At 49.4% G+C, this 18,608-nt stretch overlaps 1 protein-coding gene across 2 annotated transcripts; it reads right to left on the bottom strand.

Moving 5' to 3' along the window:
• On the bottom strand, nt 186–14,525 carry ABCF2 (ATP binding cassette subfamily F member 2). Of its 2 annotated transcripts, none has more exons than XM_018046710.1 (15): nt 14,316–14,525; nt 13,407–13,609; nt 9,102–9,314; nt 8,274–8,456; nt 8,019–8,190; nt 6,782–6,877; nt 5,391–5,493; nt 4,098–4,193; nt 3,839–3,958; nt 3,658–3,747; nt 3,183–3,293; nt 2,491–2,553; nt 2,159–2,287; nt 1,491–1,694; nt 186–813 (listed from the first exon to the last, which is right to left on the bottom strand). In XM_018046710.1, exons 2-15 carry the CDS (start codon nt 13,564–13,566, stop codon nt 676–678), a joined length of 1,878 nt encoding a protein of 625 aa, XP_017902199.1. In that variant the 5' UTR covers nt 13,567–13,609; nt 14,316–14,525; the 3' UTR covers nt 186–675. The 2 variants fall into 2 exon arrangements, with proteins under 2 accessions (XP_017902199.1, XP_005679714.1); XM_005679657.3 differs by lacking the exon at nt 14,316–14,525 and adding an exon at nt 13,796–14,066 and having other exon boundaries at nt 189–813.

Raw genomic sequence — 18,608 nt, 5'->3', positions numbered from 1 at the left:
CACGTTAATGTTTGTGAACCACTGGCCTAAGTAAAGGCACGAGTTCAAATCAGAAGGGAAGAGAGTTCTTCAAGCACCCACGGACGGTCCTCAGTTTGCACCCAGCCCATGCTGAGGGCAGGTGAATGGTGGCACCGCAGGGAGGGGCAGGAGAGGACCCAGAGGCCCAAGGAGGAAGGCAGGGACCATGGCTTCTTCTTTCTTTATTGGACGCTTTGTAGATGTCACGCAGGTCTAAAAGTTACATCATTAAATAATTATTTAAAAACTGACCAGGATTAAGGCCCTGGTCCAGAGCTCCAAACCAGAAGCAGAAAGGGATGGGGGTGGTGGGCTGGGGGGGTATTCCTCCAACATCACCAAAACCCAGAGAACGAGGATCCTAAGCTTTTTCACAGGCCAACCTGGGGCACGGGCCCGCGGGCTGACCCTCGGAGGCCTCTGGCTGCATCACTATCGGGTCAGAACCAGCGAGGAGCTGGCGGCAACAGCCAGCCGAGTCCAGACATGGACACAGTAGCTGGAAAGACAGGAGACAGACAGGTCCTGTCCAGCTGTAGATAGGATCACAGAGTGCAGCTAAGGCAGGTGGGGGCAAGGGGCTGGGGAGCAGTATTGCAGCAATGCAGGATGTGGCCCCGGGGGCCCGGCCCAGCCAGCCCGGCCGGCAAGGGCTCACACGTTGTGGGTCCGCCTGGTGGGCTGGGGCTCCTCGCCCACCAGCTTGGACTTGAGGTGCTCCTTGTAGGCGAGGATGTCTCCAGGCCACTTGGTGATTGTCTGCTTCTCACAGACCCAGATTTCCTGTGCAACCTGGAGAGCAAACCCCAGACTTAGTCACCCTGGCCAGCACCCTTCCCACCCCAGCCCAAGAGACTGTTCCTGGCGGAATCTGAGAAAAAAACCCTGTAAGCTCCCACTGGCCCACATCCAGCTCCGTTTCACCCCCTCAGCGTTCCTGAGGATGGTCTAATCTAGACACCGTACCCAATAAGGGGTGGGGCCCTCCAAGCTGGAACCCGCCAGTCACCTCAACTGCCAGTTCCCCAGCAGGACCCAGACCTGTTCAGGGCTTCACTCTCGGCTCCCTGCGTTCCCACCCCGTCTTTCTCACAGCTTCAGAGAAATGTCCAGCAGCTTTCTCCCCAGTGACAAGCAGGAGCCCTCTGTCTAATCCAGAGTCTCCTTAGTACAATACTATTTCCAGGCTGAAGAATCCTGGAAACAATAGCAAAAGTACCCTGTTCGCTAGTCAGTTCTCTCCCTGATTTTGGCCAACGATGGCAAAAAGGCTAACGGCCCCAAACAGCTAATGAAGAATGAAAGTATTTCTGCGAAGGCTTTCTAAGTTTCGCCAGAGAACCATAAGATCTGGTCCTCTCCACCCTACGTCCTGCGCCCTTTTCCCAAACATGGTAACATGGATTCAGTGTCCCCCACGTGCCATGGGGGGGTGCTACCCCCAACCGCGTCCTGGCTGGGAGTCTCACCTGCTGGATGAGCCTGAAGTCATGGCTGACCAGCATCAGACCGCCCTCAAAGTCGTTGATGGCATCTGCCAGAGCGTCGATGGTCTCGATGTCCAGGTGGTTGGTGGGCTCGTCCAGGAAGAGCATGTGGGGGTTCTGCCAGGCCAGCCAGGCCAGACACACTCGGCACTTCTGCCCATCAGACAGGTTCCGGATTGGGCTCACCTGCGTGGAACCACGTCATTTACGAGGTCTGGAGTTGCCCTCACCATGCATCAAGACTCACCTCTGCCCATAGCTTCTCTGTTATCACACAGAGAGCGGGGCTCAGGAAGACCCAAGATCACACAGTAAGACAGTGGCACCCCGGCAGTCCCTCAAGGGCCTAGGGGACACACCTGAAGTCTGAAGCCCTGCCTCGGCACAGAGTCTTCACACAGTGCAGCCGTCAGGGGACCTGTGTCTGGGTCAGAGGACCCTGTGTCCTAGGTCTCAATTTCCCTTGCTTGTAACACCATGGCCCATCCTGCTAGTCTCAGGGCAAGGGCATGTCAGAGACCAGCACACCACCCCCCACCCTCCCTTGAGACTTCAGAGCTCCAATCTGTAACCACCTAGAGCAGAGGGAAAAACAGACGCCCAGCCCACGTCTCCCAGTTGCCTGGGGTCCTCCCCCGCAACCCGCTGACCTGCTGTTTCCCAGTGAGGCCGTACCGCCCGATGATCTTCCGCATCTCCTCCTTCTCCTTGATCTCGGGGTAGCATTTCATCATGTACTCCAGAGGCGAGAGGTCCAAGTCTAGCTGCTCTTGTAAATGCTACACGGGGAGAAAAAAAGAACCCACCCAGGTGTGCCTGGCGTTCTTCAAAGGCAGCCTGCTGCGGTACCTGCCATGTACCGTCTCTCTACTTCTCCCCAGGCAGCTATTCAAGACTGCAGAAGCACCCAGGAGCTGACCTGGGCACACGCAGCCCTGCTCTCACACCCTGGGGAACTCCCCACTCCCCGCCAGGACTATACCTGATGGTAACGCCCTATCTTGACATGAGAGTGTTTTCGGATCATTCCGTCTGTGGGCAGTAGCTATAGGAAGATAAAAAAAAAAAGAGCAGACAGTGGAAAGATAAGTACACAGACAAGGAAACCTGGTCAGAAGCAGAGACAGGAAGCAAACCTACATTCACACCGAGCAAGACTCCTACAACTTCCAAAACAGAACCCGTACCACCACCTCACAAACTGTTCTGCTGGCCACTTGGAGAAAATACACCGAGACAGATGTTCTCGGGGAGGCAGACACACACACCACACGATCCACTGGGTACTTATTAAAGGACTACTCTCCCATGCACTGAACTATGACAGAGGACTCGCAGGGGTCCAACATATGTTTTCTATAATAAAAACGTTTCTAAATGCACAACCGCTCCTGTGATCTAAATGCTCTGAATGAAGACACGGGAAGACAGTGAGAACAGGCCTGGGTTGCCTCTCACAGGCTCTCTCTCACACACACTCCTTCTCCCAGTTTTCTCTAAGAAAATGCCCCAAACATCACACTGGCCAGGGATGACCCGCCTCCCAGAGGACGGCTCACTCATCATGAGAGCACACAGGCCCCCTCCCAGACCAGTGGCCCTTGCATGCTGCCCCCCAACCCTGACACACTGGCATCTAATGCTGGAATCCCATGCCCCCAGTTGGCACCATACCTCTCCAGTTAGCAGCTTCAGAAGAGTTGACTTCCCTGCTCCATTGGGCCCCACCAGAGCCACTCGGGTGTCGAGATCGATGCCGAACTCTAGATTGTTGTAGATGCAAGGCTGAGGTGGGCGGGGGAGAGAAACAGACCCAGGGGTAGGGTGATCAATCCAACTGGCAGAGCAATTGCACTGAGCCCCCAGTCACCACTAGAGGCGGCGGGAATGAGGAGGAAGGAGGCTCCCAATGGCAGCCCCCTACCCATTGCCCTGACCCACCAACGTGGCTGAGCAATGTCCCCTCCAAGTACTTGAAGGGGACCCCCACTCCTCTAAGGCTCTCAGTGAGGCAACCCAGGCTGCCAGGCCGGAAAACTCTCCAGCACCACAAGGGTTAGCAGATGCAGTCAGCAAACAGGACACTCTTCTCGCCAGCTGACACCTTGTACAATGTACCCCAGCCTCCCAACCACACCCAAGTACTCACCCCATCTTTTGTATACTTGAAGCTGACATTCTGCACCATAATAACAGGTGGAGGGATCTTGCCACATGGTGGGAAATAAAATGACAGCGTCTAGGAAGAGGATAAAGAGGTGTTTATCAAGTCAGGTCCTTCCTTATCCACCTCACCTTAGGCCACATAATTCCACCCAACCAGACCCTACCTTGTCGCTCACAACCCTCTCTGTCAGTCCTGATGCCATCATTTTCTGTAGCGTCTTCTCCTTGCTCTGGGCCTGCCGGGCCAGCTTGGCACTGCCATGACCAAACCTAGCAATGTAGTTCTGAAAGAGTGCAGAGAGGGGGCTTGTGTGTGGGCAGGTACCCCACGATTCATCTGAAAAGAGGGTAAAGGACTTCTATAGCCCCCTCACCTCCCAAGACACCTTCCATCAGCTCTCTCGGAGGAGATCATGGCCCTACCTTCATGTGTGCAATCTGATCCTGCTCCCAGTGAAACCTCTTCATCTGGTTCTCTTCCAGCTCCAGCCGTGTCTTCACATACTGATCGTAATTACCCTGCAGGAAGACGCACCAGGTGAGATGGGCAGCGTTAGCCTCGGCCCTGGGTCCTCACTCAGGGGGTGTTCAAGATGGCACCTGACTTGGCCCTGGCTATGAGGTGGTGCAGTGGGGGAAGAGGAAGTGCATTAAAGAAACATATTCTGGGACTTCCCCGCTGGTCCAGCGGTTAAGACTCTGAGCTCCTAATGCAGGTGGCCCGGGTTCAATCCATCATTAGGGAACTAGATCCCACATGCCCCAACTAAGACCCAACACGGTCAAATAAATAAATATTAAAAATAAAAAACCAGCTTATCTGAATCTAGAAGCTGAGGTCTTTTCAAACTGTGTGCCTCTCCTTCCTAAAGCAGGGCTTCAGACTAAATCCTTGGGTTAGCCATAAAGACACCCACAGCCCAGGCAGGAGCCCTGAAAACCACTGTCGTACTTATCATCAAGAGGCTCACAGCCTTCCAAGGGCATGTGCATCCCCTCCCCACCTGGAGAGGCTGAAGCCCCAGGCGGGCCACAAGAACTGCCTCCAGGTGGGGAGACACCAGACCAGTCAGATTTAGGACCTGGCAAACCCTGCACTATGGACTACCGTGGTGTCCGTCTGCAAACACCCAGACTCAAGCTAAATACCCATCAAAGAGTCTGACATGTTAAGTTACAGGACAGCCACTAAATGGAATACCATGCAGTCACTGGAAAAAAAAAGGGGGGGACAATTTAAATATACTCATATGGAAAGCTTGCAAGACATATTAAAATTTAAATTCAACCGACAGAATCGTGGTATGCGTACATAAAATTTTTTACAAATGCTTGCAAGTACATGTGAAATTTCTGAAAAACTATGTTAAGAACTATTAATACTCCTCTGGTGAGTACTACTATGAATAAAGAGGAATACTATTTTTCATAAGCAGCTACTCAAGAAGGCAGAGGGCAGCAAGGCCTGCCTGGGCACCGTGAAGAGGCAGCCTCTCTGCATAAGGCAAACATACACCCAGTGCACAGGCTGCCAATCCGTGGCCTATGGCCTGAAAGCAATTACTTTGGGACTAAAATAAAACAGGCTGCAGAACTCCCTGTCCACATCTTTTTATAGCAAGAGGTAGAAAAGGGCTGCTAAGTCAGTTTTTTTTAAAGAACTTCATGGAATCGGTAAGCACAGAGGGTACTGTGGAGAAGCTGCAGCCCACTCACCGTATAATACTTCAGCTTCCTGTTGTGCATGTGAATGATGTTGGTACAGACACCATTCAGGAAGTCCTGGGAATGGGAGACGAGGACCAAGATGCGCTTAAAACTGCAAAGCCAGAGAACCAATCAGGGAGGAGCTCAACATGGTAGACAGTTCACAACAGGGGAACTGAACGTCGGGCCCAGAAAACCATCATCCTTTCCCACCCTTATGCCTGAGCGTCCTTTAAATTTCCTGGCCAATTCCCAGCTCTCTGCACTTAAGCTGCCAGTGCTCAATCTGTGTGTAAGGACACTAGACATTTTTCAAAGTGTGGTGAGGCAGTTGAAATTCCTCAAACTTTTGTTCTAACTTTCAAAAGAATGGAATGGAGATGGCAGTAATAGTGATGATAAAATCAAAAGTGTGCACAAGCACCCATAAACTTTAAAGCCAGTGTGAACAACTGGAATGGGTATAGTAAAAATCATCAGGCTCTCCTTTTCATATTACTTCCTTCATAGCTCAGTTGGTAAAGAATCTGCCTGCGATGCAGGAGACCCAGGTTCGATTCCTGGGTTGGGAAGATGCCTTGGAGAAGGAAACAGTAACTCACTCCAGTATTCTTGGCTGGAGAATCCCGTGGGCAGAGAAACCTGGCAGGCTACAGTCCATGGGGTCACAAGAGTCAGACATGACTTAGTGACTAAACCACTCCTTTTTATAAAGAAGGTACCAGGTCACTGCAGAGACCATGGAAAGCCTTCTTCTAGAAGGCAACTTTCCAGGTTACCTGGCAACTTTCCAGGTTATCTGGCTCTCAAGCAAAGGGCCACGGCCATATGGGCTATTTTTCTCTGTCACTGCATCATGATCTTATATAAGGATGCCTGTTTAATATGATACAAATACAATTAAGAAAAAATATTATCTTTAATAAAGATGTTATATTTTAAATAATAGGAAAAAAAAATACAACAAAGAAATTCATATATTTCAGACTAAACAAAAGCTAACAAAATGGCCTGCCCTAACGGTGGTTACTGGGCTTTGCGGGTGGCTGAGCGGTATAGAAACAGCCTGCAATGCAAGAGACATGGGTTTGATCCCTGGGTGGGCAAGATCCTCTGGAGAGAAAAATGGCAACCCACTCCAGTATTCCTGCCTAGAGAATCCCATGGACAGACGAGCCTGGCGGGCTAGAGTCCATGGAGTCATAACGAGTTGGACACGACTGAGCGACTAAACAAGAACAAAGCGGTCATCACCTTTTCAGTCTGGTCTTCCCTCTAGCCTCACTTTGCTCCATTGCTCACTGCTCTAGTATCACTGTGGGTCCTAGGTGTCATCTCCCCTGGACTCTGCTCAGCCCCTCCCTGAGGACCTGCCCCTTCCCCCCAGCCCCGCCTCTTACGTCTTTAGCTCTTCTTCCAACCACACACAAGCATCGAGGTCCAGGTGGTTGGTGGGCTCGTCCAGGAGCAGCATGAAGGGTCGAATGAAGAGGGCTCTGAAGACAGGAAAGAAGATAGAACCACTTCAGTCTACCATGTGCTACACAGAGGGGACGGCCTGCCTGCTACCTGCTGCTCTGGTCAGGCCTGCACTGAGTCCTGAAATCAACTCTAGTGTCTACACCTCAGGCAAAAGGTGAGAAGTAGGAGAGAAACCAGAGATGAAGGGTGGGGGTTAAAGAGCAGAAAACAGAACTCTAAGAAGCAGAGGGAAGATGTAGCTCAGACATAAGGCTGTAAAAGTTCATTATGAGTCTACAAGTCTCTTACATTGAGGTTGGTCACCATCGGGATACACAAAAGGATACAGAAAAAGTACACTGCTAAAAAGCATTCAGGTGAAACCTAACTGGTGGGTTTGTTAGACTCTAACAAAGAGGCCCAAGAATGTTCTTTTCTTAGATGGCATCTCAAGACAGGAGGAACAAGGGGACAGCGCTGGTCCCACCCCTGCGGTCACATCTGCAGTGCTTTTTAGAAACCAGGTTTCCGGATGTCTGACTCCAGCATAGCCGTGAAGAGGCCAGGAAATCCGTGTGTGTAAAAGTTCCCCAGTGAATCTGAGGCTACAACTCCTTGCCAGCAAGTGAAACCAAGGCTCTTATGTTCCAGGGCACACTCACCCAGCCTTGCTGAAGCAGTGTATCAAGCCTCCTTGAAGGCTCTGCACAGAGATGGGTTGGGGAAGGAACCACTTATGTGACTGGGGACTTCTTGGGGGATCAGTGCAGAAATGATGGCCTACAGAAACTGGTTCTGGGTCAGGTCAAGAGAGGGCAAGAAGGACAGATATCCTAGCAGCTGCCTAACAATTTATCTTTATACAACAAGAATTAGAAAGGCTGAAGCCCAAAAAGCAGGGAGGGGAGAGGAGTCAAGAGGAAAGAGACAGACCTATCCTCCCATTTGCCTAGAGCTGGTCCTAGGATTCCTGAACATGGTGCCAAAGTCCAACAGGGACCACGTGGGTCAGGAAGCTCACTCCTTAGCTCATATACATCACCCCCTCCCCTCCACACTGTCAGTATCTGGCAAGGACTGACCACCGACCCCTGTTCTAAACAGTTCTGTGGGAGAGAGCACTCAACCCTGAGAAGAGACAGGGTGCCACGGAGGGCAGAGGTCGGGCAGACGCACCTGGCGAGGGCAACCCGCATCCTCCAGCCCCCACTGAAGTCTTTGAGCTTCCTGCGTTGCATGGCAGGTGTGAAACCAAGTCCGTGCAAGATCCGCGAGGCTCTCATCTCCGCCTTGTCGGCATCCAGCTCCTCCAGCCGCTCGTAGAGCTCTAAGAGCTTCTCACACTCCGCTGTGGATGGTGCGTGGCCAGTGAGGCTCCTGGGGCCTTTCCCAGGGGTAAGCCACCCTACGCCCCTGGGTCTGGAGCCCTACCGTCCTCGTGAGCCAGCCGCTCAGCCTCCCTCTCCAGCATGGCCCGCTCCGTGTCCACTTCCATCACACACTGCAGGGGCGTCTTGTCACTAGGGGGCATCTCCCGAGTCAGATGGTAGATGTCAATGTGCTCGGGGATGGGCACTTCGCGTTTCCCAATAGCAGAGAGCAGCATGGACTTTCCTGAGAGGGGCAGGCAACAAACATGCAGAGAAGGGGATGCTCAGCACAGCTCTGCCTGTCATTGCCCTACATCAGTCCCTCCACTCCAGTCAAACCAAGTCAGTTCAGTCGCTCAGTCATGTCCGACTCTTTGCAACCCCATGGACTGCAGCACGCCAGGCTCACCTGTCCATCACCAACTCCCAGATCCCACCCAACTCATGTCCATTGCGTCAGTGATGCCATCCAACCATCTCATCCTTTGTCATCCCCTTCTCCCGCCTTCAATCTTTCCCAATCAAACCAAGACCTCCCCGTTTATTGAGTCCTTTCTTTCCTTTTGTTCATTCAAAGCCTATGACTGCCCCCTCCATGGGACACGACGGCTCTGCCACATCCTGTCCCAGCCCTCCTATGTGAAGTCTGTGCGCCTACAGACACTTCACACACCACTCCCACCCACTCCTACCCACTTCTCCAGCACCTACTGCCTGCAACAACTCACGTGGTACTTATCGCATGACTACTCTGTATGGCGAGCATATCTGGCCCCCACCCATACTGTAAATGCCCAGCTTTGTACACAGCTGGTGCTAAGGAAACACTTGATGAGCAACAGATGAGCCAAGGAGAGATACCTCCCACCTTGCTTTCCAAGGGCCTCACCAATTCCATTCAAGCCGATGAGGCCATAGCGACGGCCCGAGTTTAATTCCAGTTTAGTGTCACTGAGCAGCTCTTGACCATGGAAGGTGAGGGAGAGGTTGATGATGTGGGCGTCGGTACTGTTGGGGTGAGAGGCAAGGACGCCAGTGACGGCTCGAGCAGCAGCTTTCTTCATTTCGAAGTCCTCCAGCTCCTTGGTCAGCAAATCCACTTCTGGGGACAGAAAAGAAAAGCAATCTGGGAAGAGGGCTGTAAGACACGCTAAGCTCTTACACGAAAAGTCACGTCTTAGGGCATCTGGGTGGCTCAGTAAGAAGGGCATCAGACTTTTACTGTGAGGGCTGAGGGCTCAGGCCCCTGCTTGGGCATTTGTGGCTTTTGCCCTTCTTTAAGTTACCACATATTAACACATAAAAATCCAAAGGCTGAATGAGGCGTGTCCTAAAGGAACAGGGCTCAAGATCAGGTTGAGCTGACTCAGATGTTTCACCAGCTTTAACAAGGTGTACACTACATGTAGTTCGGCCCTGGTATCCTGCTTTCGTGGACATTTTTAACTTCACAACTTGTTCTTTTAATTCTAACTTCTCTTGTTCTTAGATGATATGAAGCACGGTAGCAATGGCCAGAACTCCAAATTGTCCTCCATGAGTGTGTATTAAAGAATTAGCTGTCACTGTTCAGTCGCTGAGTCATGTCTCACTCTTTGTGATCTCCATGGACTGTAGCCTGCCAGGCTCCTCTGTCCATGGGATTTCCCAGGTAAGAATACTAGAGTGGTTGCCATTTCCTTCTCCAAGGGATCTTTCCAACCCAGGGATCAAACCCGTGTCTTTTTCATGGGCAGGCGGATTCTTTAGCTCTGAGCTATAGGGAAGCCCCCAAATTAGTATCAATGCCCCAGAGAAAGTAGATGCTATAGAGGTACAGTTCTCTTCCTCTACAACCTACAGAGCTTCCAGGTGCTAATTCCAAGAAGCTATACTGCCTGGAAGGGACCAGTACGAGAAAATACAGAGGGTTCCAGGGCAGTTCTGATGGAGGAGAGGAATTTAAAGTCTCCTTTCTACACAGTTGAGTCACCAGGCTTCTCACAGCCCCATTTTGTGCCAATCCTTGTTCTAGATCTTGAGAAGACAGTGTAGAGAGAAGTTTATGATCTAGATTAGGAGTTAGTAAACTTTTTCTTAAAGGGCCAGATGGTAAGTATTTTAGGGTTATAGACCTAGTAGCAAAATCACAACCATTACATAGGTATACCCATTACCATTTGAAACATAACCACTTAAAAAATGTAAAAAACATTATTAGCCTGGGAGGGGGTGGCCTACAAAAAAAGCTGGCCACATTTGGCCAGCTGCCTGCTTTTGTAAATAAAGTTTTACTGGGAGACAGTCACACCCAACTGTCTATGGCTGCTTTCCACCACAATGGCAAAGCTGAACAGCTGCATCAGAGACCATATGGCCCACAGAGCTGCAAATATTCACTATCTGGATCTTTACAGAGAAAGTTTGCCGATCTCTGGACTGTATCTCCATGTGTTCAGGCAAGAAGATCAAAATTAAAGGAAAGCTACACAGCCAACCCTCTGTATCCACAGTTCTGCATCCAAAATCATGTTTAATCCAAACGTGGATTAAAAAAAAAAAAACACGTCGGAAAGTTCCAAATAGTAAAACTTGAATTTGCCACACACCGGCAACTATTTCCTATATTTATGTTGTATTAGGTACAGTAAGTAATTTAGAGATGTGCCAGGTTATATGCAAAGACTGCATACACCATTCTATGTGACAGTTTTGAGCATCTGTGGATTCTGGTATCCACAGGGATCCTGGGACCAACCCCCAGCAAACACCGAGACACAGCTTATACAACTTTTCTCTTGATCTTTGCCAGTTTATTGGAGAAGGAAATGGCAATCCACTCAAGTACTCTTGCCTGGAAAATTCCATGGATGGAGGAATCTGGTAGGCTACAGTCCATGGGGTTGCAAAGAGTCAGACACAACTGTGAATGACTTGACTTTTCCACTTTATAGCATCTATGGCCTAAGTCATCTCCTGAGCTTTAAAAGTAAGACTTATACCTCACTGTCTTGGCCTATAGCATCCTAGAAAACAGGCTCAAAAGATAAGTGAACAGCACTGAATAAATGGAGAAAGGATTCTGGAATAAACTAAAAGGAATACTGTAGACTTCACAAGCAGCCCCTTTCTATTCATTTCCCAAACGAGGGGACCAGATGAACTCCAGTACCCATCCTAAAGAGTCTCACATTCGAAAGGCTGAGTAGTTTGTCAGAAGTCACTTTCTTTGATATTTCTTGATCTTTCCATATCTCACTGCCTAAAGAAAACCATGTAGTAATGGTAACTACCAGGTTGGAGAATTAAGTAATTCCAAACTCAGAGAAGAGAGCAGACCCAGTCTTGTGAGAGAGGACAGATGATCCATTAGTTATGAAAGCACAAACAACCCTGGGTCCCTAACAATAAGAAATATTTTCAGAGAGCGAGCTGGGAAAAAACCCAGATTTTATATTTTAGAACAGTAGCTCCCTGAGGAAGCAGGGTGAAACCCAAAGCTCCCAACTGAGTTAGGGGTGGTACAGCTGGGTTTGCCCTGACAAATTCTGGTTTTCTAGGGAGAAAGGCAAAGAAGTTTGTAATGGGAACTGTGGACAAGTCTCAAAGTGGGATTCGGTTGTCTACTTTTCCAACTCATCCAGAAAGTACTACAGAATTGAGGCTTAACCCCTGTTCCCGAGAGCCTAGAGAGAACCCTACTTGACAGATCACAATTCAGTCCACTCGTTCCCTCCCACCATTCTTACCTTCCCATCTCTCCACTATCCTGACCAGGAAGAAAACTGCCTGAGTTGACTACACTAGTCCTCCCTCATAATTCTTATTTTGGAGACAATTCCTACCATTTAACTCTCTCTTCGCAATCATTTTAATCCATGTTTGTTTTTTTACGGAATTCCTGTCTCTCTGTTGCAACTTGCATGAATAATTCTCTCCTCTTGCAACTTTACCTAGTATCTGTCTGCAAGGATAATCATGCAAAAAAAGTATTACCCAAGACACAGTCCCTTCACTCAAAGATCAAACAATTCAGATGGAGAGACAGATACGATGAAGGTAATGCTGGGACGACTACCCTGGAGGTTCAGTGGTTGGGACTCCTTACTTCCTCTGCAGGGGGCATGGGTTGAATCCCCTAGTCTAGGAACTAGGATTCCATATGCCGTGTGGTACCAGCCAAAGAAAAAGCAACCCTAGAGACAGTGTGTTTGTTGTGTGCACGCACACACTCAGTTGTGTCCGACTCTGTGACCCCATGGACTGTAGCCCACCAGGCTCCTCAGTCCATGGGATTCTCCAGGCAAGAATACTGGAGTGGGCTGCCATTCCTTCTCCAAGGGATCTTCTCGACCCAGGGACTGAACCTGGGTTTCCTGAATTGCAGGCAGATTCTTTACCATCTGAGCCACAGGGAAGCCCTGGATAGACAGTACAAGGATATAGTGAATAGCAGTATTATTGAGATCAGGCTTGACAGGGAAAGATTTTACCACCTTGAGCTGGGCCCTAAGAGAAATGTCAAATGTAGCTAGTGCAAAAATTAGAGTATAAGAACCTCAATTTGTAAGTGGACAGAAACATGGTGACTATTCAACGGACAACAGTAGACAATAGAGAAGGCCTGTTTAGAGAGCTTTTAGGGGCAAGAAGAAGGCTGGCATAGACAGCCAAGAGCCGGGAATATTCTTTATCACACACTTCCCTGTTTCCCCATCTAGATTGCAAGTTATCACAGGAAAGCCCATGTTTATAGTGCCTCAGTATTCAGTGATCTCTTGTCTAATATTTGAGAAGCGCTTGTAACAGAAATCCATCTCTTTCCCAGGAAAAACCCATAAAACAATTCACATGTTTCTGTCTTGTTGGTACAATCACTGCCCCAGGAGGACAAGGGTATCAGGTGGCAAACAGCCTGGCACACTGCCTCCATGTGTAGAAATGAAAATTCAGAAAGGGGCAGGGAACTGACCACCAAATCTAGAAGAGAGGGCAGCAAGGCAGCACAACTCTCATATTTGCTTGCCACTGTGTATGTGAGAACTGTGTTCAGTTTCCTTGATCAAGCTCCAACCCTACTGGTTTGGTTCATCATGAAAAGTTTGTAGGACCAGATACACTCTCTGGCACCTCCAGCATCCCGACTCAGATTCCAGCAGGGGCATCCACTGGGTCCCAGCAACCATCCCAGGAACCCACCTCTCCCTCTATTCACCTGTGGTCTCTCGGCCATTGGCCTCCTCATTTCTCTCCTCTGCCACCTGTGGCTCTGTGATGGCATCTCCGTTTTCTTCATGTCCTTTTCTGGGCCGCTGTCGGGCTTTGGCAGCTTCCTTCTTTTTGGCTGCCTTCTTCTTAGCCAGGTCGGAGGGCATGGTGATGAACCACAGGGAAACCGTTACTGTTCTTCCAGAAAGCCTGAAGGAAGGCAAACACCCCCAAATTCTAAACTTCCGCACAATGCCTGGGCCTTGTGCTCCATCCGTTTCAGTATTTCCCTAGCAAGCTTCTGGTACCCAGCTCCGCCCCAGCCTAAAGTCGCTTCCAACTTTTGTCAGGATGTCTCCAGCCAGTTCGACTTCTCTGCCGCTCTTCCCATCTCACCAGCTCTTCCTTCGGGGCTTTGTCCACCAATCCCCACGCCCTCGCTCTGGAGACGCTCCTCCTTTCAGGGCCTCCACTTGAGGGACCGGGTTCTGCCCCTCGGCACAGGTACCCGGGCTCCAGTTTCCCCACAACTTGGCGCTCCACGCTCCGGCCGGCCACCTCACTTTCCCGGGCTTCCTCCCTCCCGTCTACCTCAGGCCTCCTCCCCGTCTTCCCCCTCCACACCACCCGGCCGCCGAGTCCAGCTTGTCCCCGGGGCGCCCTCGTCTTCCCCCCCACCCCCCGTTGTGGGTACCCCCGGGAGTCTCTTCATTCGCCACCCACCACCACCCCTCCGAGCCTCCCTCAGCCTCCGCCCGTCAGCTTCTCTCTCTTGGCCCCTTCTCCTCCCTTGCAGTCGCCTCCATCCCAGCCCAGTCCCTCCTCCCTCTTCTCGTCCCCCCTCCGCCTCACCCCCTCACCGGCCGGCACCCTCCCCCGCCCCCGCCTCCTCCTAGCGCCCCTTCCCCCAACTCACTGGGCCTCGCCGCTCGGCCTCTGTCGCAACAGAGCGGCTTCTTGAGCTCCTCCGCGTGCGGCCGGCTCACCAGCCAATCACGGCCTCGCGCGGCTCTTGTCGCGCCGCCGCGCAGACTCCTGGGAAGTGTCGTCCTCCGGCCACCGCTGCCGAACCTGAGACCCGCTCCTCGAGAACTACCGCGGATCCCAGGGGCCTCGCGGGCCGCAGTGACGTCATCACGATGCGCGCGGCTGAGGGGGACTGGCGTCCCAGAGCCCTCTCTGCTAGCGGTTCGCTTCGGGCGCCGGAAGCGGTGAGTCCCAGATTTGCTCCTCAGAGGAGGGCCTGCGCCGGCCCTGGCTCACCTGCCTTTGGAATAGCTGAGGGGTTATGCGGAGCTACCGGCTTCATCAGGGCAGCCAAACCGGCTCAGACAGCAGAGAGAGCTACTACACTTCCCAGCAGGCGTCAGGCAGCAATGGGTTGAAACAATGGCGGGGGGCGGGACGGGGAGGAGGAGGAAGAGTGCGCCGACCGGTGAGAGAGGGCCGGGAAAACGCTCGTCGCTTCCAAGAGGATGCGAAGAACAGAATTATCCCTCCGTGAAGGAAAGGCGTCCTCGTTCCGTGAAACCGAAGCTTTAGAGGCTGGTCCAGTGATAAGCAAACTTTAGACTGTGCCGAGCGTTGTTCCTGAATCGTCGCTGCTCTGCCTGTCCACTGCAGAACTTGTTAAGTTTCCATCCAAAGCCAGTAAGTTTGATGGGAAGAGCCCTGAAGTGAAAATCCAGACTTCGGAGTTTACCTTTATAACGTCACTTGCCCGTTAGTTTTTTTTTTTTTTCTTCTTCTTCCTTCCCCCTCGTTACTTTTCATAGTTTAAAACCCCTCACGGACTTCTCATAGCCTGCAGTAAGCAAATCCTAAATCTGTAGTCTATCAAATACTTCTCCAGGTTTCTGATCAGTAGTGCCTCCCACAGGGACACGGCTAGAGGGAGCAGAGCAAGCTGTTATTTCCGGCCCTGGAAACTGCAAATCTCAGTTTGCTCCTTGGCTTAAGCGAAGCACCTGATCCAAAAGTAGACCCCCGACCCTTTAAAAAAAAAGTGAGCTCACTTCATTTCCTCATAGGATTAGTTTTCCTTCTCAAACTTGATGCTCCAGTAGAATCTAATTACTTGCGTTTCTGAGGTAAGCCATGCCATTTCACACCTCTTGCCTTTAAGGATGCCTTTTCCTAGACTAACCCTCACCAAGGTGTGACTCAGAGCTAGATACTGGAGTTGTAACGGTGGTACGTCATTCTCTGGTCTCAAGGAGCTCACAGTTATGAATGCCAACTAAAAGTTATTGCTAACCATCGGGTTTTAGAATGATGAGGTCACTAGCTACTGCAGTCATGGAGCGTCCATACACCTTGAAGAGTTCAGGACAGAGATCAGGAATGAGGCACTCTGTGCTCTGGGGAAAATTGACAAAACAGACCTTCAGATATTTTCTGGGGAAGATTTTATGAGCCCAATTTCTTGCATCTTCTCATGTCTAAAAAAGTAGAGACATCTGCTCTTTGTGGCTAGGAACAATCTTCTGCCAAAATGTGTTTGACTGCACATACCCCTCCCCCCACCACTTCCACCAGCCACCGATCATATATATACTCACCTCTCCTACTTCTTCAGAGTAGTTTCTCAGAGCTATCTGAAAGGCTGTCTCCTGGGCTATAGTCCTCATTAGGCCCCCAAATAAAACTTACTCTCACATTGTGCTTTTTTTTTTTTTCAACCGACAAGATGAAAAATTTAAAAAGGAAACAGATCATGACATGTAGGTAATAAGTGCCATACAGGCCAAAGCATTGTTCTAGATAGAGATATACAGACAGTAGTTAACTGCTTGCAGTGCCCTTCTTTATGAAACAAGGAAGTTGTATGTGATTGTGGTTCACATAAAATTACTCATGCAAGCCTCCTGGGAGGTCTACAATATGCCTGCCTCTCCCAGCCTCATTAAAATGCCTGGTCACAGGCAGGTTTCAGGTTACAGATAACTAACATAATTATACTCCTTCATTTATGCCATCAAATTTAATTCCCCCAACAGACTCTAAAGTGGGTATAAATACAATTTTACAGATTGGAAATAAAGGCACAGTGCTATTAAAAAAATAACACTGCTGGTAGGAAACAGTACCAGTGTTTGAAGCTCAAATCTGGTACTGGGAACCACTCCAGCTCTGTAAAGTGACTTGGGATGGCAAGGACTAACGAGTTACTTCTCTAAATCTGCCTGCAGACCAACCAATCACGTCCATGATTTCCCATAAATTAACAGTTGCTGGGCAAAGTCTCCTCTAGCACAGTAAGAGTGGCCTAGAAAAGTTAGAAGTTCCACCATTCTCATCCAGGGTTTGGGTCTCTTGCAGGGGACAGACCTGGGCATGAAGGAAAAGTTCAGTTTCGTTCAGTCAGTCATGTCCAACATGCAAAGATCTCGTCCTCTGTTCCCTTCTCCTCCTGTCCTCATTCTTTCCCAGCATCAGGGTCTTTTCCAGTGAGTCAGCTCTTGGCATCAGGTGGCCAAAGTATTGGAGCTTCAGCTTCAGCATCAGTCCTTCCAATGAATATTTAGGTTTGATTTCCTTTAGGATTGACTGGTTTGATCTCCTTTCTGTCGAAGGGACTCTCAAGAGTCTTTTTCCAATGCCACAATTTGAAGGCATCAAGTCTTTGGCACTCAGCCTTCTTTATGGTCCAATTCTCACATCCATACATGACTGGGGGAAAACCATAGCTTTGACTAGACGGACCTTTGTTGGCAAAGTAATGTCTTTGCTTTTCAATATGCTGTCTAGGTTGGTCATAGCTTTTCTTCCGAGAAGAAATTTCATGGCTGCATTCACCATCTGCAGTGGTTTTGGAGCCCAAGAAAATAAAGTCTCTCACTGTTTCCATTGTTTCCCCATCTATTTGCCATGGAGTGATGGGACGAGATGCCATGATCTTAGTTTTTTGAATGTTGAGTTTTAAGCCAGCTTTCTCACTCTCCTCTTTCACTTTCATCAAGAGAGAGGCTCTTTAGTTCCTTTTCACTTGTGCTTCATCCAGTCCAGCATTTCACATGATGTACACTGTATATAAATTAAATAAGGAGGGTGACAATATACAGCCTTGACATACTCTTTTCCCAGTTTGGAATCAGTCCATTGTTCCATGTCCAGTTCTAACTGTTGCTTCTTGACCTACATACAGATTTCTTAAGAGGCAGGTAAGGTGGTCTGGTATTCCCATCTCTTTAGGAATTTTCCACAGTTTGTTGTGATCCACACAGTCAAAGGCTTTGGTGTAGTCAATAACGCAGAAGTAGATGTTTTTCTGGAACTCTTTTTTTTTTTTATGATCCAATGGATGTTGATCTCTGGTACCTCTGCCTTTTCTAAATCCAGCTTGAACATCTGGAAATTCTTGGTTCACGTACTGTTGAAGCCTGGCTTGGAGAATTTTGAGCTTTACTTTGCTAGCATGTGAGATGAGTGCAATTGTGCAGCAGTTTGAACATTGTCTGGCATTGCCTTTCTTTGGGATTGGAATAAAAACTGACCTTTTCCAGTCCTGTGACCACTGCTGAGTTTTCCAAATTTGCTGGCTTATTGAGTGCAGCACTTAAACAGCATCATCTTTTAGGATTTGAAGGGGAAAGAAATGGGGAAATAAGACGGAGAGAGATCAGAGGAGAAAAGGCCTGGCTAAATATGAAAATCACCCAAAGGTCAGTGCTGGAACAGGAAGCATCATCCAGCCTCTTCATTTAAAATACAAAGAAACTGAGACCCAAGGGAGGAAATGTTTCACCCAGAGTTACCTAGAAACTTAGTAACTGAGAAAGGTCTCGAACTTTGCTGTTCAATGTGGTAGCCTCTAGCCAGATGTGGCTATGGAGCCCTTGAAATATGGCTAGTCTGAACTGAGATATGCTGTAAGTATGAAATATGCATGAGGTGGGGGTGATTTTGAAGATTGCATGTGGATAGGAAAAAGATTAAAATATCTCAATTTTTATATTGATTACTCTATATGCAGAGTATATCATGGGAAATGCCAGACTGGGTGAAACACAAGCAGGAATCAAGGCGGATGGGAGAAATATCAATAACCTCAGATATGTAGATGACACCACCCTTATGGCAGAAAGCGAAGAGGAACTAATGAACCTCTCTCGATGAAAGTGAAAGAGGAGAGTGAGAAAGCTGGCTTAAAACTCAACATTCAAAAAACTAAGGTCATGGTATCTGGTCCCATCACTTCATGGCAAAT

The sequence above is a fragment of the Capra hircus genome, chromosome 4 (genome assembly GCF_001704415.2).
Source record: "Capra hircus breed San Clemente chromosome 4, ASM170441v1, whole genome shotgun sequence".
Taxonomy (NCBI): Eukaryota; Metazoa; Chordata; class Mammalia; order Artiodactyla; family Bovidae; genus Capra; species Capra hircus.
This window is presented reverse-complemented; position numbering and strand designations above follow the sequence as displayed.

Bases quoted from the DNA above. Each gene is read 5' to 3' on its own strand.
- ABCF2 (XM_018046710.1), bottom strand. From the start codon at position 13,566: ATGCCCTCCGACCTGGCTAAGAAGAAGGCAGCCAAAAAGAAGGAAGCT. The intron at 9,315-13,406 runs GTGAATAGAGGG...TTCTGTCCCCAG, and splicing joins CAATGGCCGAGAGACCACAG to AAGTGGATTTGCTGACCAAG. The intron at 4,194-5,390 runs GTGAGTGGGCTG...GTCTTCCTGCAG, and splicing joins GGAAGCTGAAGTATTATACG to GGTAATTACGATCAGTATGT.